This window comes from Diadema antillarum, unplaced genomic scaffold (genome assembly GCF_040938485.1).
Source record: "Diadema antillarum isolate AM-2024a unplaced genomic scaffold, OU_Dant_1.0 seq00000547_RagTag, whole genome shotgun sequence".
Taxonomy (NCBI): domain Eukaryota; kingdom Metazoa; phylum Echinodermata; class Echinoidea; order Diadematoida; family Diadematidae; genus Diadema; species Diadema antillarum.
Genome location: NW_027271493.1, coordinates 924,113 through 945,999, shown reverse-complemented (window position 1 = coordinate 945,999; position 21,887 = coordinate 924,113). Strand labels below are relative to the sequence as shown.

At 37.5% G+C, this 21,887-nt stretch overlaps 2 protein-coding genes across 2 annotated transcripts; both read left to right on the top strand.

The window, feature by feature from the left end:
• Positions 1–13,684: 13,684 nt before the first annotated feature.
• Positions 13,685–17,214, top strand: LOC139734811 (uncharacterized). The gene is made up of 3 exons (XM_071645596.1): positions 13,685–13,860; positions 14,358–15,386; positions 17,075–17,214. Exons 1-3 carry the CDS (start codon positions 13,737–13,739, stop codon positions 17,212–17,214), a joined length of 1,293 nt encoding a protein of 430 aa, XP_071501697.1. The 5' UTR covers positions 13,685–13,736.
• A 270-nt stretch (positions 17,215–17,484) lies between these two features.
• LOC139734810 (GH3 domain-containing protein-like) lies at positions 17,485–21,508 on the top strand. The gene is made up of 4 exons (XM_071645595.1): positions 17,485–17,604; positions 18,097–18,245; positions 20,163–20,291; positions 21,384–21,508. The coding sequence occupies exons 1-4, from the start codon at positions 17,540–17,542 to the stop codon at positions 21,506–21,508; spliced, it is 468 nt and encodes a 155-aa protein (XP_071501696.1). The 5' UTR covers positions 17,485–17,539.
• The last annotated feature ends 379 nt before the right edge of the window (positions 21,509–21,887 follow it).

The window sequence follows — 21,887 nt, the reverse complement described above, 5'->3', positions numbered from 1 at the left end:
TCATATTGTTAAATGAATTGATAAAGTGCGTTTGTGTATTAAAGTAGCGTTTCTATCAGTCTGTGTTCATATTAAGGAGACACAATACTTGGCATGACCACGGCACAATAAAACAAAACTTAAGTTGTTGGAATATCTCACTAAGTTATAATTATCTATTCTATATAGCATTTCTATCCATGATTGCATTGATATTGATTGTGTAGTGACAAACTTTAAATAGCTTACAATCATTTGCATGTCTGCATGTTTGAATTTACTCTACAGTTGCCGTGACTTTTACAGTACCAAGTTCCCTGACGGCTAACCGCCAAGTTACTGCGCGGTGTACCGAGAGTGGAGTGCTCGAATCACAGACAGCGAGCTGGTTCTTGGACGGCGTCCAGATCACTGAGGGCGTGGTCACAAATAGCAATCAGGCTCGACAAGACAAAAGATGGGGTTACCAGGGAAACATCAACTCGACTAGACCTGCAGACATATACACTTCTACCGCTAGATTTTACGTGTGATAGGAAAGACGACATAAACATAAACACAAAGGCAGACACTACTCCATTGGCCCAACGATGCATATGAAAGGGTTTAATATGTGCGAAGTACCTTTAGAAGAACTAGACACATTAGTTGTGCAAAAACGAGTTTTGATTTTTCACATTGCGGCTGGATTTTTCTGCCATGCCACTCCAAACGGAAATGACGATACTTTGATAAACAATCATCGCAACAGGAATCATTTCACCAGCATTAATGTCAGATCTATTTCCCTGTTGATCATGATCATAAAAACTCTAGGATGAAGCCAGTTTGAAACCTTTATTGTTCAATTTCCTTTCCGACACCGACGGAAGTAACCTTTATTACTACATAATAACAAGACGGGTAAAACATTTATTTTGCTAGAAAGATGAAAACACATGAATGTGTTACAGTACACAAAGAAAAAAACACGTTTTCAAAAATGTCAACAATAAAGGTATTTTACTATTTCTCCAATTAAAAAATTGAAAAAGCTCACTATCACCATCTTATTGAATGGTGGTATGTTATGGGCGTAAAAGAAGATAACAATACACGCAACGTGGACCACTCTACGACTGATGTGATTAGCATGCCCTTGAAATTTACAGATATCCTTAAGAACCAATGTTAATCTAGCTTGTCGTATTGTAGGCAGAATAGGTGACATGATCCGAGATAAAAATCTATCGTAACTTCAGTAAATGGACCTGTATGAATAGATATCTTACAATCAGAAGCTACGGAATTTTCTCCCATTTGGCTGCTTGTTTATCATTGGATTACGTGTCCGCTCTAAATATCTTACATCTAAAATGGTACACTCTTTGATAATCGGCCATTTTTACCTTGCTGCTCGGGTATTTGTTTATGATGCTTACGGTATGGCAAGGAAGGGTTAGAGGCCTACTGTAAACTTGGAATGGGGAATAAGTTTGGAGTTATTTTTGAGGTGTTGCATTCAAAACAAATACAACAGATTTGATACCAAAATTATTAATACATGCATGTTTAACATACGCATTTGTTTGGGTGAGTGCTAAGGTTTTTCACAGATATCACAACCATTGTTTTTGTGATTGAAAAAAATGAACTTGTTAGACTAACCTCATCAAAAAGTGACTGTTTATTCATGTAACCTTGCAGGGCGTAAGATTAGACTAACCAAGATGCTGGGAGACATACCCATCACACTAGTTACATCGCTCCTGGGGCAGGAACATTCAGTTCTTCATCGGCGTCTCTGGCAGCTGCTTTTATTCTAAACCCTTTTACTGCACGGATCGCTGCTATCACTACAAAACATATTATGACATCGAAAGTGTGTTGACCTTCACTCCTTCCTCTGATCATCATGGCAAGACGCTCCAGTGCATCATTTCCGGTTCTCAACAATCAGCCACACTGAACGTGAGACGTATGTATCGAATAACACTAAGACGTACGTTTTAAGACGGATTTGCAGGGACATGTGAAGCTTTACCAGTGGCAAAATAATTAGGAAATTAAAGCACATTTCATTCTTCTTTTTTTAACTAAACACTGCTTTTTTAGTATAGTTTCATTTCATGAAATTACAACTGTCCTCGATAGTAACGTTGATTGCTTTAGTTTAGTAATCTTCAGTAATTGATCGAGTAGTACTTGTAGTATTATGTATTTTTTTTTTTAGAAAATCATATACTCGTGGTGTGTGTCTATTGAAGTTACAGAATTAAGATCTTTTTAATAAATCAGGGTGAAAATTGGATTTTAATGAGTACTACCTAGACCATACACTCCGCCAGGTCTATCAAAGTTATGTGGAATAAACGCATCCCATCAGTAAAGGCAAGATGTTATAGTTACATGAATAATCAATGCATTTTTCTACAGATGTAAAGCAATTTTCTTTTGCTGTAACATGAAATCTTAGCTCAGTTGACAAACTTCCAGAAACTATACAAACTTTAACAAAATAATTATATTGTTTTTTTTTTATGATATCAGTTAAAGAGTTAACGGGATCGTAGAGTTTCGGTTGAGACCTAACTTCAGTTTATAACATTTCTTGATGAGATAATGAGAAACCTCTTATGAAATATGAAAGAGCATATAATTCCAAGAGGAATTCAACGTTTATTCGATGAAAATTAGTTTTGTCCTGGCTGAGATATCCAAAACAAAGCGATCCTAACAAAAGGTTGGACCCACCGTTTATTCGGATCACATTGTTTTACTTTGTTTTGGGATATCTCAGCCATTCCAAAACCGATTTTTATCAAATAAACTTTGAATTTCTCTCAGACTGGTATGTTTTGTACTATTTCGTGAGTGGTTTCTTGGTATCTTGCAAAAAGTTAAATGCCCTTTCCTCATCCCTACCAATACTACACCATCGCCTTAACCGATAAGCCCAAGGGGGCATTGTGCCCCCTAACCGATTTTCATTTGCCTCTCCTTCGCCCTTAATCCAATTTCAACCAAATTTGGTGACTTTACCTAAAATCTTATTGCAAACATTTTGATGTATAATCTAGCTATATTTTGTATTGCTGGTTGCCATAGCAACCATAAACTGACAGCCATGTCGAACAGGTTTTGCATCTTTGTTTTTCTGTGCCAATTTCAAATAACAATATTACTGTAAGTGTATGAAATGGGCGTTTCTTGACTGAAATTTAATGAAGAAGCAAAATGTGAATTAATTATGGTTTTGAAATCTTTTTCTTATTATTTCCTTTGTTTTATGTGACAAATTCATAAAATTAGATATAATAGACATGATGGAAAACAACAGTATTTTCCAAAGATTGCCTTTCTATTTCCAAAGATTGCCTTTCTATTTTGTGTCATTTTGCTTCCTTCAGCCAGGTTAAGCCTGTAATGTCTTTAGATTATCATATTGTCAATTTGCAAACTCAAATAAGCACATAATTATGAAATGTGATAACTATACATGTACCTATCCCAAACACTTCATCACACTGTCAGGTCTCATAATATTTCTTGATGTTGTTATGAATAGCGCCCCCATGTGGGGACCGTGAGAAATGACAACCATAACAAATAAGAGTCCACTTGCTTATCATGTATGGCAAATATGAAAATGGTTGGTCTATAATACGACATATACTAGGGATAAAGAAATTATACAGAAAAATCATGTCTTAGCATGTTCCCAATGTATTTCTTTGTATTTTGGAAAATCCACCCTCCATGGGTGACCTTGAGAAAATTCAAATGTGTGGTCAGGTAGAGTACATGTTGCTCTACCCATGTGCCAAATATGACGATGATCAAACATTATTGAAATATTCATCGGGGAAATCAAAAGTTACTCTTGGTGACAGGGCATTTTTGTACGCTGCACCAAAATTATGGAATAATCTCTCTTTGTTTGTAAGACAAGCAGTTACAATTAATGAGTTTAAGGCCAGGTTAAAAAGTCATCTCTTGAAGTAATGTATTCTGTTTGAATTTCCTGTAATGCGCAGTAGAGTATATTATCATAGTATAGCTGCGCAATATAAATGTCCTTTATTAGTATTATTATTATGATACATCAAATAAAAAGTTACATGGGGAGCACAATCTGTCCCTCCCTCCCCCCCCCCCCCCCCTTTGGACCTGGGATAGGTAAAAATAGCTTGGGCTTAATAGGGTTAAACATGAGATCATAAGTTTTCGAACAACATTAATAACTGCTATCTGGCCAGGTGGTCCTAACTGATTATTACAGGCTATGTAATTATAAAAGATTTAACTTGTTTGTCCATTTATTTCTTTATTAGTTAACTGCTCAGACAATCTACGTATTTCATATGAAGAGTTTGTTTGCAAAAACCGATAAGTCCATATTTGCCAAATGGAGATATTTGCGATTAAAGGTCAAGAAAAACAGACAGAATAATAAGAAAATTTGTGCTTCTTTGGACCATAACTTCAAAAATGTACCTTTATATGTAGTGACCAATATATCATTTAAAAGGTATTGTTTTGTACTTTATGACAGAGACCGTACTTCAAAATCTTCAAAAATGGACTTATCGGTTTGTGCAAACAAACTCTTCATATATTCTGTCACGTATCATATTTGTAGCTATTTGATTTGTTTTGTATAAATATTCAGGCCTCTGAGTAGCTTGTTTAATCTGGTAATATACACGGTTGGATTTTAGTGACTACACAGTTATCAGTCATCGCTATTAAGTTTTTTTTTATTGTCTTTGATAATAGACAATTTATTGCTTCCTTGTATACAATCAAAAGGATGAAATTGTCTTTATAATAACGACAAAAAATCCCAGTGTATAATAATGTGAGGTACACCGGGATTATTTCGTTGTTGTTTCTTAATTCTCTAGTTTTGGTTTGTGGTATGTCATCTTTGTAAAGACTGAGCGTCTTTTCCTTCATGCAAACATTGAATTACTAGAATTATCGTATTGTAAAGTCACAGAATCATGACTTAGCATGGGAGCCTTCAGGAAATCTTAAACAATGGAGTGGGGCATTCCGATATTTTACACATCAGCATGATCCCGGAACATTCTTTTCAAACTATGGGCTTCTTATTTCACCCCTTCGCAAGTGATTTTATGCATATCGGCAAAACAAAACAGAGAGCCATGGGTCATACTGCAGTTACTATAATCACGATTATTATTATAAGATTACGTTTTACAATGGTTTTTGGATTTTTGTTTTGAAAGTGAACACTGTAAAGAAAGTAATTTAGTGCTGGCATCAAGGCAAGCAGCCGCGGCATTCAGTCCCTTCCGAAGGACTCAGCTATGAGGGTATTATTGCCTTCCCTATAAAGGGCACAAATGCTATTGCCTGAGTACTCGAACCAGAAATTTCAAGATTGTGAATCCGAAAGTCTTACCACTAAACCGCATCTTTGATATTTCTTCCCTGCGTTTCAACAATTGGCTTGATAGATTAATGGCAGTCCACTTATTTTCAATACGCAGATGGCCCGGCCGATGACGTGTTAACTATTAAGACACGTGACCAGGGGTCTTCCTTGCAAATTGAATGTCACGTGATCCCTCAGAACCAGCCACATCCCGCCATCAATTCATACGTCATCAAAGCTGATGGCGTCACACTCTCCCAGTCATCTTCTCCTACTACTCGCCTTTTTCTACGGCCTCGTTGGTGCATCGAACTATCTTGCGTAGGATCTAACGACCTTGGAATGACATCGAGTGTAGCAATCTATTGCCCACGAGGTATGATATGCACACTAGATGACAAATACACACCAATCAACAGATCTGCTTTACAGCATGAATGTAACTGCTGTAATAGTTTATGATCATAAGCGTTTTCATAAGAACACCTGAGTTTTCATATATATATATATATATATATATATATATATATATATTAAAAAAATGAAATATACCATTCAATAGAAATGAAATCACTTGAAAACATCCATTTTCATAATGAGTGTTCTGTATAGACAAAGAACGTCTTTCTCCTTGTAATATCATTGTGTTTTGATGTTCGATGTTTCTTTCATAGTGCCCCCAGGAAATGGCACAATACAGGTTGAGTTCCAAGAGTCGGGACCTCTGACGGAGGTCGACGGAGGTTACACTAACTTGACTGTATCATGTGATATTGCATCCCATAATCAACCATTCCCGCCTATCAACCGCTATGTCATCAAGAGAGATAGTCAAATATTGTCGACCTCCAAGTCGGTCACCTTATCTCCTCGACCGCACATGTGTACTAATGTCACGTGTATTGGCCGAAATGACAACGGATCTGCATCATCTGTTAAAACGTACTGTCCCAAAAGTAAGAATTCATCTTTTATCACTTTCTAGCCTTCTAATGTCATTGAAATTTCACGCATTATAGTGGCATATAATAATGCGTGATTATAGTTATTTGGAGACAAATACATAGTATACATAATTATATAGGTCCAATCTACAAACATGAAGCTGTGCAATTTCATCCCGCAGTTTGCCTCTAGTAAGCCATCACATGTGAAAAAACAGTATGCATGGAATTGGACATTTTCTTTGAATAGTTCCTGCAGGTTGGAATGCACATTTGAGAACAAACGAGTAAGAAATAACAATAAAAACAAATGTTATTTCTAGTTCAAATTACAGAAAATGCAATAGCTATCCCGGGCAGCTATCCCACAGTTGTTGCTTATTTCCGTTTTTCTAGTGTCCACCTTTTTAACTATGATTCTCAAATCTGAATTAGTTTTATCATTGCCAGCCTTCTCTACGTATTTCTCGAGTTCAAACTGTATGGGAGGCGCTGTGGCATAGGGGATACGACTCCCGACTCCCAATCAGAGGACCCCAGTTCGAATCCCATCCAGTGCTTACGTCCATGGACAAGATGTTTTTACCCAGCCACAATGTCCCTCTCTATACAGGTGTAAAAAATAGGTACCTATGGCAATGTTCGGATAATGATAATTGCATGGACCTCTGATTGAGTAGTGGAAACACTGAAGAAGCTACCCTGGATAAATAAAATAAAATAGTAATTTTGACATGACGTTGTGTTCATCATCCTTTTATGAGTCTTTTGTATCACTCTTCAAAAATCCTTGACAGATCCACCACGTGATCATATCATTGACATTGAGTTCAATGAAAGTTTGGATGGTAGTTGTCGAGGTAGTTTGATTATTTTTTGTCGCGTGAACGACATCGACCAACCCTACCCTACTCTCGAAAGGTACGAGATCAAAGTTGGAAGTGTGACAGTGTCAAACTCGAGCTCGTCATCGTTCACGGTATCGCCAAGCCCACCAGGCTGTGTTTACGTCACGTGTATTGGAATGAATGAACTTGGTTCGACATCTACCGTGAATGAATTTTGTCCAACAGGTAACTTTCATTAATTCGTTCTTTTATTTTGGAAAGGAGTGTTAAATCTGAAGGGCTAGGAAATTAAAACGTCGATTAAAACGAAGAAAATTTACCATGACAGCCTTTTCAGAATTTGTCTATCCCCAAACATCAATCAAAGACAAGCCGTTCGTTTCGCTTTGCAGTGAAATTCCTGTTAAGTTTATGCGACATGGTGATAACATCCTACCATGCCGCCCATATAGCTGTCTTTTGTTCAGTGATCTTTATTTGTCATTGTGTTTCGTTTATCATTGTATCATTGGAAATAATGACAGATTTTCAGCGCCAAGGACCTTTGCAGCGATCTTCAACAACCTACGCCCTCCTTGCCGTCGTGCTCTTCCTCTCCGCAATCGTGTCGGTCGCTTCCGTCAACAGAAGAAAAATGTTTTCTACCCCAAAGGAGGTATTAGCGATAGACGAGTAGACTATACAATGCTGCAGAAAGCATAAACGCTGTGTAATCTTGCACTGTTTATACCAACTTGTCCCCAAGATGAGCTGAAAACTTGAAGCTCATCACACGAGTCTTGTACGTATATATATATATATATATATATATATATACATTTATGCGTGCGTGAGCGTGTGCTGCGTCTCCCTACCATATTTAGATTTAAGATTTGTCTTTTTACTTAATTCTACACAGGTTTTGGTGTTTTCATGGTTAGAACACTGTTTTGTATAAGACTATTTTGATATGTTTATATTTGTATACAGTGCACTCCCGTTATAACGAAATGCTCGGGACCGGCACTTTTCTTTCGTTATGACGAAATTTCGTTATAACCGAAAAAATACTATATATAACGAAAACAAGGAAGCCACGCATATATGATATTCTGTTTGTTGAATACTCGTCATACACTGGAAAGCTATGTGAACAATAAAACAAATAGTTAATCAATTTCAGATTATTCTATTACAATAACGCAAGTTCCCCTCGGAAACTGTGAGGGACACACCAAGCGAATCCCCATTTCGTTATAAGGGAGCACATTTCTTTTGTTTTTCTTTGTCAGTGGTGCTCGGAAAAAACTTCGTTATATCGAAAATTTCGCTACAACCGTGTTCGTTATAAGCGAATTTTGTACCATAGACTTTAATGGCGATAATTTTGTGACCAGAAGTTTTACTTCGTTATAACGAAATTTCGTTATAACGAAATTTCGTTATAACCGTGTTCGTTGTAACGGGAATGCACTGTACTATAACTATTGATCGTCAAGCACATGCGGCCTATAATAAATGTCTATTTAAGTGGTCCATAAGAAACGAGACGATCCATATCATTACAATTGCAAACTTTGAGGTATGTCATGTATTTTTCTCAGAGAATGGAAAGTGAACGGTCAAGTAACACCGTTTGTTGTGTCTTATAGGGTTACAAAATCGACAACTTCATTAATAAGAATCAGATCAGTGTAAATGACTCCAAAGAAATCGGGAAGTGAGAGGAAGACGAGTCCAGGACTTTCACACTTGAAACGAGCATTGTCTATTCGTAGTGTATTAATACCCAATAATTCTTGTAATTTCATGAATAGGGACCAAATCTTTACGCACTTAATGTAGATCAGACACGTCATCGGATTTCTTAATCAATCCTGATCATTTATCTTATTCTTACTTCCTCTGTATAGGTGGAATGTTTCGACGAGTAATTGGAATTGTCTGGATTTCTCGCTGTTTTCGTCCTTTTCGTTCGGGAATGAATTCTTCTTTTACCATGCAGATTCATTGATGTGACGACTCAAAGAATGCATTCGATCACATTGCAATAGTTTTGATGGGAATCTTTAGTGTTAAACGTTTTCATGATATTACAGTGTATAATATGCGGTTTCCTGTTTTATTAGTGGAAGTCTGCTATACTTAGTATACAATCCATGCCAGTGGGTATTGCCTGATATCGGATGTTTAGCGTAGTTGTAACATTTTGTTGTACACAGAACTGTTAACCATTGAGAGCAAAATTCTGCATATATTATCATGTTAGTGGGAATAAAGCTTTAGGGGAACTATTAACACATTAATTTGGATTCAAACGTTCAGGCCATAACCACGATTAGGACCGACCCCAATCGCCCCCCCCCCCCCCCCAACAAAGAAAAAGAATAATAACAATCTTCTTATTGCGTCTGACAGTTGTTTTCGCTTATTTTTCTTTTTGTTTGAGAATTATAAACCAATTATGTGGTCCAAGTGTTACATGCTCACAAAGAGTAATACCTCTTCCAATAATAGTAACAATATGCAAGCTTGTTATATCAGTTGTATAGTGTGCTGTTACTTCATTATGTTATAAACAAGACTAATTAATGCTTAAGATTCCGTAAAAGGTCACGGTCATTATTTCCAATAGTGCACATGCCCTTTTAGTGTCTTAATCTGTCTAAGAATAATCCTCCCACTCGTGTATAGTATTTACAAAAAGTCATATGGGTAATCCAGAATATCACGTCTATTTTATTTTCATTTCGTTGCAAATATCAATAATATGTAGGATTTCATCAACTACGAATTAATTCAAATTTTGTAGCGCATCTAACTTATCATCAAACACGTCATTAATCATTATCAGTAAAATCGTAAAATTGTTTCATGCCCATAATATACCCTACCCTATCATGCAATTACCACTCGTATCGGTGAATTCTAATTGTAATTTCAAGCATATTGCTGCATTGTTATGCATCAACTTTACTTGTCTACAAAATAAAGCCTCTATATTTTCACAATGAAACTGCAATTGCATACGTGTTGTTAAAAGTGTCCTCTGAGTTCAGATTTTAGAGTTGTATCACACCATTCCCCCGAAGACAGAATTTTGGATTGACAGAAAGTCTCAACAGAGCAACGGAGAAAAAGAAAGAGAGAGAGAGAGAGAGAGAGAGTAAGAGAATAACCGTGAAAGGGATTGAAGACTCAAAATAACGAATAACTCACGAAAATGAACCCAAAAATATGGAAGTGATTTTGCTAATAAAGCAGACATTTCTTTGACACAATCCGACGTAATTATCAAATGCACATTTATATGGACCGTAAGAAACAGGGAAAGAATAGTTGTGAGAGAAAAGAAAATAATGTTATGATCACGCTAGAGAGGAAGGAAGAAAACGAAGAAAAGAAGATTCCGAGAGCAACCACGCTGATGTAAATTTGGACATATATAGTAGACATTGCATTCTTTTCAATTAGACAGCGTTACTTGAGGATGTCTTATAATTGTGACCGTGCACCACAAAACAAACAAAAAGTCGCACCCCTTGATTTCACTTGATCACTCAAAAAAGGTGAAAAGGGTCAACCAAGTCAATATTAAGTTTTTCATATTTTCTGGAAGGGCTACCCTTCTTCCACATTATTCTAAAGTTTGGGATCATAAAAAGAATGGGAAAGTGCATTTTCAGCAGTTTTTCTACAACCCTTTCTTGTAGAGTGGTGAGATCAGGTATGTCTTAGAGGCTCCTTTTCATTTCTTGATAATCGTTCTCACACTCTTCACTTTCAAGACTGATCACTTTTGAAGGGACAACGCTACTGCTTTGAAAGATGGCATTGATCATGGACAGAATGTGTTGATAGAACATGCTCAATTTCAACTTAATCCCTTCATTGTTGTTGCTCCAGTGGTTTCCATCCTGTTTTTGCCCCATTCACCGCACAGCTAGCACGGTTTGGTAAAGATTAAGCGCTTGGATATAGACGGATAGACCCTGTACTTCAGAGCCTCTTTTCTCTGTTCACACTTTTCCAGAGTGTGTGCTCTCTTTCAAATACTTAGATATAGGTTAGGAGAGTCCATTTCAATTGAGCTATACATCAATGTAAAGCTTAGAGTCTGCTCCTTCAGAATCTGCCCTTAACTAAAAATCCATGTCTGGCGACTTTTTGTCGGTTTCGTGATGCAGGGTCACAGTTGTAATTTGTGACCTTCTTATCCAGTAAAATTCATTGAACTTTGTATCATGATATGTAGATACAGTAATTTAGATCACAATCTGTAAAGATATCGATCAACCTTCGCAGCCCAAGGAATAAAAACCACCACTGCTAATTCTAAGTCGACTAGATCTAATAGTTACGCCAAGCACAAACTTAATGAAGGTGACAAGCCGGAATTGTTGTTGCATCCATTTCACGTTGACTACAACTATATATTATGAAAACGTGAGCATGGCTTAGCAGGGTTTGAAAAAAAGCAATTTCTGTACATTACTCCTTACTGAGCAAGCATTATATCACACACACACACACACACACCCACTCTCTCACACACACACACACATACACAGCCAACAAAGAGAAATGAAAGAGAGGGAAGAGAACCGAGAAGAACGTCTTAAAGACAACATGAGATAGAAAATTATGTGGGTACCTGTCAGGGCCGGCGGAGCGTTTTCAAATGTGTGTGTGTGTGCGGGGGGAGGGGGGGGGGGCACACTTCTGGGTTTCATGAGCTAACGAGCAACAACAAAAAACAAAAAAACAAACGAAAAAGAGGTCCTCAGCTCACTCTCCCCTTCCATTTCCGGGTTTCTTTAGCTGACAAGCAAAAAAAAAACAAAAACAAAAACAAAAAATCTTCAGCGCTCACATAAAGATATCTATCTATTTTTCTTTAGTGCCACTTACGTACTTCCGGGTTTACAAAAATGGGAGTGGGCCCAAAGTAATGACACCTTATGTATGTCTCTGTATGGTGCACAAAAAGTGGGGGGGGCGAGCCCACGGCCCCCACGGTTCCGCCGGCCATGCCTGTAGCTGCGATAGAAAAGAAAATATGAAAAACAGGAACTCTTAATAGAGAATAATACAAACAATACAAGTATGTAGGACCTATTCAATAACCATGTTGAACAGTAGAAATCAATGTCACTAATTTTAAATCATTCATTTATATACGCTGTCACCAACATACTTAAGTAGTTCATGCTTAATAAGTTGTTGAATCCGTAATTCATTTGTGATTCAGGATTTGCTTTTTTTTTAAATCTATTTACTCAGCCATTGTAGAGCTAAGTATTTGCAGGCTCGTAACTGTAGGATTTTTATAAGAGGGTTCAGAAGTAGAAAAATTGGATCGTTTTAGTTCACATTCTTCGCCACTTCCGGGTTTAATCAGCTGAGAAGCTAAAACAAAAATATGATAATACAAATATTAAATTTTTAAAAAAGCGGATCTCTGTTAAGCCAATTGACATTACGCAAATGTTACCCTGCATCACAATACCACAACAAGTCCACAAACATTGATTTTTACTTATTTTAATGGGTAGATTCTGAAAGAGAAAATTCGAAGCTTTAAGATAATGTATAATCCAATGCAAGTGGATTTTCCTCTGATAATGTGTCTAAATAGTGTAAAGAAAGAATACACCCTGGAAGAATGGTAACTGAGAAAAGAGGCTGTGAAGTTTCGGATTTGTTCTTGAAAGTGCTTAATTTCACCAAGCTGCTCCCTGTCTAATATATGGGACAAAAAAGGATGTAACTCTTATTCGGGCAACGACAATGAGGACATCATCAGATTAAACTTAAATTTTGCACACATTATACGCACATTATATCGATTACAAACACAAAATTTCAAAGCAGTATAGCATTTTCTTTTTAACGTAATTCTAGTTGAAAGCATATAACGTGTGTGAAGGGTTCTTTCAGCAATATAAGAGACCTCTAAGACATAGCTAATCACATTTTAAAAATGTGTTATTTGCAAAAACAACAAATAAACAAACACACATACAACCAGGCAATTGAGTTATGATTCCAAACTGTAGAATTATGTAAAGGAAGAACCGTTTCTTACAGAAAATAGGTTGATAGAAGGATATACATTTATGGGTTGACTCATGCATTTCACCTATTTTGAGTCCTCACGTAAAGTATTTGTATACGTATACGTAAAAGTATAAGTAAAGTGCGAGTTTTTGTTGGTTTTGCGATGAATGTGATTATGAAGACTTGGTGTTCTCATCAGAACTGGAAGAGGATGGCTAAGATGTCCGAGTGGGGTTCTCTGGCTCAACATAAGGGTGGAAGGGCACTTACATATACGATAATTATCTGTAACGTGACATGGAAGTGTAAATTGGACTCTGAACTCCATTAGCAGGTCAGTCTGAGCTTTCCTTCTCGTCTAGGGACAAGTGATCAAATAATATATATTTGCTTTCAAAGTTCAAGTAATATGAGAACTGAAGTTGGAGTTCAGTTTAAAAGCTCGGTTCCCTCCAAGTGATTCGTTCTTCTTCCTTGGGTTAACTTTGATACTGCATGGTCCCTGGTTTTAAGTAATAACATATTACGAGACATCATAACATCATGGCGTCTTATTCTCTCTACAAGCGTCTGGGCCTATTAAGTATGACGTTATTTCTGATATCCGGACAACTCTTCTGGACTGCACGGTCTGATTCTTCAAGATTATGGCTTCGTCTCATATCTGGTAACTTCTAACAGTCCATATCTTATCACATATTTTGCATGGACTGTGCAGAGCATCGCGTTCTTGTACCTGACGAGTAAAATGGGGCCTGTCATAAGAACATACCAACATATAATATTTAGTCTTCGAGCAATTTCTGCTCTAATGGTTATAGGCCCTACTTGTAGTTGAACGCTTGATAAGTGTGCCGGAACATGTCAGCTACCTTGACGTTGTGTCATAATTATCATAAATTTATCAAAGAGCTAGGCCTAACCAGACTCAATTTGGGGAATTTGGTAATTATAAATACTTTCCTAAATGCCGGTTAGCGGTGATGCATTCTTCCATAACGGGCACAAATGGCTTTATATCTTAAAAACTATTATTTAGAGTCATTTCATTAAAGTTAATGTAGTTAATTCCCGGAATCTGCAACAACTTGTCAATGTCTAACGGCATTTCTGTTTTCGAATAATCCTTACGATATTTGTTTCATATCTGTCTTGTCTTTCTAGGTACTCTTGGTCTATGTCTTCTACTGACATCGTTTCTTTATACCTGGATTCTCTTCCAACAACCAACACCGCGGCAAACCCTAACGACAGTCACAGCACACTTTGTGGTAAGATTTTTAACGGACCAATTTGGAAAGCGAGAACGGAGAAAGATTTTTGAGCTCTGCAAGAATCCTATGCATCATCAAGAGCGCCTCTTGCAGAAAATAATCAAGCGGAATGGACCCACCGTGTATGGGCGAGATCACCACCTAATGGAGATGAATTCACTTGAACATTTTCGCAGACAACATCCTCTCACGAACTATGAACACTTCCGGAGCTACGTTGATCGAATGGTGGAAGGCGAGAGAGACGTCCTCATTCACGGTCTTCCTACGTCGTACATCAGGACAACTGGAACAACGGGCAAACCCAAATATATCCCCCAGATTAATCGAATGGCCATTTTATCACAAGTCATGGCCTTTATGAACTTTGTGTACTACGACCTTTACCAGGTAGGTGCACTTAAGAAGACACTCTACTTTTATGTTGCACCAGAAATTTTGAAAACAAAGTCAGGGGTAGATATCGAGACAGGAGCCGCAATTGCTGAGGGGTACGACCTGGGCCTCAGTGGCTTCTCTACGCCCCCTGCTGGTTACAAAATCAACACCTTACACGAAGCCCTATATGTGCAGTTACTATTTGGCCTCCTAGATCCAGATATAGGTGCCGTGGTATTGACGTTTGCCCACTTCTTGGAGAGTGCCATGAAGATGTTGGAGACCAACTGGAGACAACTCGTCTATGACATAAAGCATGGAACTCTTAATCCAGCACTGAAGCTCCCAGCCGAGATACGCCGAGAGCTTTCCGAAGATCTCGCCCGTCACGGAGCCGACCCGAAGAGAGCCGCTCAACTTGAAAATGAGTTTGAAAAGGGATTTCAACGGATTATTCAGAGAATCTGGCCTCGCATCCGTGGGATCCATGCCGTCGATTCTTCGGGAAGCTGGCCACGGATTAGTCAGACGTATGCTGAAGGTATACTATATCTGGAATTGATCATTAGCCGTTTGCTGGTTAAAGTTGACGAATCTTTCTGGCCATCCAAGGACAATAATGTGCACCGGTGATTTAAAGGGCCAAACATTTCATGGGAAATAGTTGTCAGCAAGGGGTCATCCACGAGACCGAAACCCACATCTCATACAGCCCATGAGCTCGATGCTAGGCAAATAAGGCCCATGAGTCCAATTTGTAGCACTTTAGGGTTTTTTTTTCCCTAGTGTCGGACTCGTGGACCTCATTTGCCTTGTGTTGATCTCGTGGACTGTATGACTCGTGGGTCGTATTACTCGTCCGTTGCATGACTAGTGTTCTGTATGACTCGTGATGTGCACTCTTTTGTTGGTCTTTACGCTTGTACACGATTAGGGAGCTTTAGATTTTAGACGCGCGGACGTTCAAAGGGAAAAAAACATGTTCTGAGCGTGCGCAGAAGCGTGCGTCAACTTGACCCGCGATTCTGCGCACGCTCAGACCATGTTTTTTTTTTCCCTTTGAAGTCCGCGCGTTTAAAATCTAAAGCTCCCTAGTATCTCTCTGTGAAGAATAGCGTCAAGACTTCCCATCACTGTCCAACTGACTGTAAACCAACACCAGACACCTACCTTGAAAACATGGGGAAAATACGTGCTTTTGATCTCATGTTGTATTTATTCCTTTTTTTAAGTCATGGGTTCAACGGGCCTTTCAGTACGCCAGAGCATGGTTTCCAAAGAGATACACAAAATACATGAATCTCATGATAGTTTACATCGCTCTCGTTTGATGAGATAAAATACCTCTTTATATAAACATGTATCATGTCTGAGTGCTTGAAACTTTAAAATGGCTCATATTTCTGAATTTCTTTCAAAGCAAAGTTTGGGGCAAGATTAAAGTAAACAGATAAAGCAAGGCTTGGAGATCGAAACAAAACAAAAAAACGTCACTACATGCACAAAACGAAAATCCACTGACTGACAGTGATATCTCTAGCCTCGATGAGTTAGACTTAAGTTAGTGAAAGAAAATATTATCTTATCAAGTAAGGTAATGTTTTATACTTTTTTATTTAATCTACTCCAGGGAAGCAGTTGTCTGTGTGAATGGTGTAAGGCTTTAGTCTTGAAAAGTACATTTATAATGAGCGAAAAATATCACCCAACCGCACATTCAACATTTTTTTTGTGTGTGTAGGATAGTCAATTAAGGGTATCCCTTGCTGCAGTTAACATTGTATCCTAAGAACAACCCCAAAGGGTATATCTATCAATGCACAGTCAGTGGGAATGAAGTGGTTCATTGCAGTAATACCATTTATGGCAGCATTTGCTGTGAATACAATTCGTTATTCCAAGATAAATTAATCTGACAAGTAAGTGATGTTTCGTTAAAAGGTATTACGTTTTCACTTTCAGATCAGGAAATTTTTTCATTTTGGACTAATGAACCTCTGGAATAATGAACACTAACCTTTGTCTGAGGCGTATTGAGAAAAAAAAGAGCAGAGTCCTTTGACAGGCACAATTATTATGTAACACTAAAGTGTAGACATCACCACAGCAGAGAAACTAAGTAAAAGGAAAATGATTATTGGAAGTAAGTTTAACATTAGAAACGAATACACTTGTATATTAACGCAAATCTTAATTGTTGTTTATTCACCATTACACAAACCTCGACAGGGCTCCAGTTGATCACGCTAGTTTACGGGTGTTCAGAGGCCTTCATGTGCGTCAGTCCAGGGCCAAAGTTCCTCCGAAGTGGCTACCTGCCTTTCGTCGACCAGGTTTTGTTTGAATTCATCAGAGAGCAAGACATGTGAGTTTCAAATGCTTTGATCTGGATCCATGACACGGTGTGAATTATGGTTTCATATTTACAAAGCCATGTTTCATTTTATGGCATGTCATCATTGGTGTTATCAAGGTTGAAATATGGGTTATGAAGCCTGCCCAGCTCTAGTAGGCGATCAAAATGTAGAGCAGGGCTAAACACATAGGAATTTTAAAGAAACATTGACACGATAGGAATTTTTTTCTTGCTTGCAGGAGCCTGGATAAACCAAAAACCTTCTTCTTGAACGAGTCGAGAAAGGACAGAATTACGAAATAGTCGTCACTCAAGGCTTTGGGCTGTATCGATATCGGATGGGGGACGTGGTGCGAATCGAAGACTTCTACGAGAATGCGCCGGTCATCGAATTCTTGTACAGGTAAGTTTCTACTGTTGTTGTTGTTATTTTAAGGGGGGGGGGGCGATACTACAGTGTACTCCCAAACACTCTTATAATGAAACTTGTTATAACGAAGTAAAAATCAAGATTCCGAAACTATTGTATATATATATATATATATATATATATATATATGAAGAGTTTGTTCGCAAAAACCGATAAGTCCAGATTTGCCAAATGGAGATATTTGCGATTAAAGGTCAAGAAAAATAAAAAGAATAATAGAAAATTTTGCTTCTTTTGACCATAACTTGAAAAATTTACCTTTATATGTAGTGACCAATATATCATTTAAAAGATATTATTTTGTACTTTATGACAGAGACCGTACTTCAAAATCTTAAAAAATGGACTTATCAGGGAGTATCATTCAAAATATCCATATAGGTGACATTTCAACTTTGCTTGGATATAATAAAACAAGTCTTAAAAACCAAGTGTGCAATGTTGCATGTTGTCTGTATTGTTTAGAACTGGTCAAATGCTGAATCTTCGTTTTGAGAAGCTGGACCAAACCGTGGTATTGGAGAGTGTAAGAGCAGCAGTCAACCGCTGGCCTGGCAGATGCATGCTGGAATTCGCCGTGGCTGAAAGCACGATTCTTACAAAGGACTGCCCAGGTATATGTCTTTTCCACATCGACTGGTTGTTCAGCTGTGGAAAAGAAGCAAAACTTAAAAGCATTGTGCATTTCAAAGGAAATGCTACTTACTGTTTTCCACAAACAGGGACACATCTAAACAAAACAAAAAAAAATCCACAACTGGAACAAATTACCGAGCAATTGATTTAAACATGTATCATTAAAGGACAACCTCAACTTCATGACACGTTGGTTGAGTGAATGCAGGAATATTAGAAGAACACATCAGTAAGAGTTCGAGGAAAATCAGACAATCAGTTCAACAGTTATGAATTTCTGCTCAATTATAACTCGATGAGAAGACTAAGCTTGTGATGTCACATGGGTACAACAATATAAAGAGAGTATAAAGAAAATTCAACATACTATTATTTTCACCTTTCTCGCATAACAAAAGTTCACTCGATTTCTCTATTTAAGAAGGCAGGGGGAATAATTTATTATTACCCCATCAACATTCGACAGTGACAAGTTGAAGGAATGTGCACTTTATTCAAAAAGTAATGTTTTGTGGAATTCTTTTTTTTTTATTTTCTTTATATTGTTGAACGCATCTGGCATCATACACTGTAGTAGTCTCCGCATCCAGCAGTGATTGCGCAGACACTTTAAAGATTAATCATTTTTGAATAGATTGTCGGATTTTCCCCAATCTTTCACAGATAAGTTCTACTACTATTGCTGCATTCACTCAACCCACATGTCTATAAAGGTGAACTTGTCCTTTAACCCTATAGAGCCCAAGCTATTTTGACCCCTTCCAAGCCCAAGGGGGGGGGGGGGGAGGCACATTGTGCCCCCTATATAACTTCTTTATTATGTGATGTATGACGGTCATATTTGAGACATCATGGGTAAAGCAACTCATACTCTACATGACCCAACATTTAAAATTTCTCAAGGTCATCTAGTTTGGGCGCTGTTTACCAAAATATAAAGAAATACATATGACATACGCTAAAATCATGTTTTTCCTTTTTATTTCTTTATCCCCAGTGTATATGTTTTCATCTTATATCAATCATTTTCATATTTGCCACAAAGGAAAAGCAAGTCAACCTTCACTATTTTTATTGTTGAAATTTCTCAAGGTCAACATATGGGCCGCTATTCATGACAATATAAAGAAATATATAAAACCTATGATGTATTGCTTGGTATGGATACATATATTGGCATCGCATTTCATATTTCCAAATTTTTGAAATTTTGAGTTTGCAGATTAATAATAATGGATGATAAACAAATGATATTACAGGCAAAGTTTGTATGAAGATAACGCAGAATAAATGGGTGTCTTTGGAAAATGTATTTTCGGTTATTTCTATTATATCTATTTTTTGGTGCATATGTCATATAGAAAATAAAGGAAATAATAAGAAGACCATTTCAGGGTAATTCACAACCATATTCTTCACCCTCTGGTCCTCCAGCAAATTACAGCCAAGAAAACCCCAATTTCATCCATTATTATATTGTTAACTGAAATTGAAACAGAAAATTATGCAAAATCTGACGAACTTGGTTGTCAGTCTACGGATGCCATGGCAACCATGGCAACCATATCGGACAAAGCTAAACTATACATCAAAATATAGGATTTTAGGAAAAGTCACCAAATTTGGTTGAAATTTGGTAAAGGATGCAGGAGTGGCAAATGAAAATATGGTAGGGGGCACAATGTGCCCCCCCCCCCCTCTTGGGCCTTGTAGGGTTAAACAATATTGATGCAGGTAATACGTAAACTTATTTGAAGCAGCTATACTGTACACCGTAACGTCTTTTTTTTTTCAAGGGTCCCTCATCATAATAGCAGTTTACGATATCATTGTCAAGCAAATGGAATTTATTGTCATTTGATTCAAATTTGAGTTTACCTTGGTTCTCTTTTCAGTGGTTGAACCGGATGAGCTAGCGCCTTACTACCTCTTCTTCATTGAATTACAAGAAGCAGGGAAATCTCTTTCGGATACGGAAAAGCAAGCAGTATGTGATATCGCCATTGTGTTCTGCACTCAGTCTGGTTAAATTTAAACTTCAGTTTAGCTTTTTATTGAAGACGCTTTTGTTCAATTTATGAATACGTGTACGTTGTGTAAGTACAAATTTGTACATTTTGAGATTTGATTTAAGTCAAAAGCTAAAGTATACGTTGCAATGTGGGACTAAGATATAGGATTTTATCATGCTTTGAATCATTGTCTATGATGCAATGTGAGAGAGAGCTAAAGGGGCATTTGGCCTGGAGCAATACAGGCACATTGGTTGTTAGTACACAGTGCAATCCTGTTGGAACGAACATGATTACAGCTATATAACGAAATTCTCGATACAACGAATTCAGATTTCATGTCCGTAAATTATCATTAGATTATATCTTAGTCACCATACTGTTCGGCTAGAACGAAATTTCGAGATAACCAAAAAAAAAAAAAAAAAAAAACCGCCGGTCGCGAGGATTGCTCTGTATGGATATTTTTTTTTTTTGACGTACATGTAACTTTGACGAGCTGTTCTTCAATAAACACCACACTGTATTGCTATGCAATATCCTCTTTGAAATAAAAAGTAGAAAAACCTTGGGCTGATCTGCGAGTCTTTATTTTGAAGAACTGATTGTCACTTTTTTTTCACCCGAATTCATGCACTGGGATAAGAAAGAAACAATCCTTTCTTTTCCATTTTCAACTAAAATATTTGATATTAACTTTTCTATCTCTCTCATAAACTACATCTCTCTCTCTCTCTCTCTCTTCTTTGACATCTCATTCCAACTTCATTTCATAATTCTTTGTAGATGTAAATTTCAATTAAGAATTTTCTTTAACCACCTTTTGCATGAGAAGCTGCGTCTGACAAATAATGCTTTAATTCCTCACTGTATAAATGTTCTTATTCAAGGCAGTCGACAATTTACGCACACGATTTCTACATGTACCATTTGAATATGAAATGTGAAATGGAATATGCAATTTAGAAAAAAGAAACATTTTCTTCCCTTTCCATTTCGTCCTGACCAGATCGACGAAGAGCTAGCGACTGCGCAACAGTGACTACGAACGACTCCGTCGCGAAGTGTCCATCTCACACCCACGAGTCTTCGTTGTTCGACCAGGAACCTTTGACGTCCTCAAGGACTATTTGCTGGAAAACACAGGAGCAACTGCCAACCAGTACAAGGTTCCCCGCAAATTGCGCACCTATGTCATGGTGGATACTTTACTGAAGGGCATGGTGTAATCATTGCACCAAATTCACTGGGATCTGGGCTGAGCTGATCTTCACCTGTTGGAAATTCTCACAAGTGTACTGCACTCATTTGCCCCTATGTCGTACCTTTTTACATTACACCTACCATGAGAACGAAATACATATGTAATCCTAAGTATTCGCTGTCATTATTCATCAATTTCTATTATGCTAAGTTTTTCTGTTATGCATAAATATTCTACGGTTAAGATTCGGCAGTTAAATCTCTTAGAAGGTATTTCCTTGTTGATTTAATATCATCGGTACTTATACATTTCCTGGCGATGAAGTGGCGCATTAACAGACTATCTTCTTTCTTTTCTTCTCCTTCTCCTTTCTCTTTGCTTTTCTTTGTATTTTTTATCATTTT

Excerpts from the sequence above, each read along its gene's own strand:
- LOC139734811 (XM_071645596.1), top strand. The coding sequence starts at position 13,737 with ATGGCGTCTTATTCTCTCTACAAGCGTCTGGGCCTATTAAGTATGACG. Across the intron at positions 13,861-14,357 it reads ATGGCTTCGTCTCATATCTG|GTACTCTTGGTCTATGTCTT; the intron begins GTAACTTCTAAC and ends TTGTCTTTCTAG. Across the intron at positions 15,387-17,074 it reads TAGTCAGACGTATGCTGAAG|GGCTCCAGTTGATCACGCTA; the intron begins GTATACTATATC and ends AAACCTCGACAG.
- LOC139734810 (XM_071645595.1), top strand. The coding sequence starts at position 17,540 with ATGGGGGACGTGGTGCGAATCGAAGACTTCTACGAGAATGCGCCGGTC. Across the intron at positions 17,605-18,096 it reads GTCATCGAATTCTTGTACAG|AACTGGTCAAATGCTGAATC; the intron begins GTAAGTTTCTAC and ends TGTATTGTTTAG. Across the intron at positions 18,246-20,162 it reads TCTTACAAAGGACTGCCCAG|TGGTTGAACCGGATGAGCTA; the intron begins GTATATGTCTTT and ends TTCTCTTTTCAG.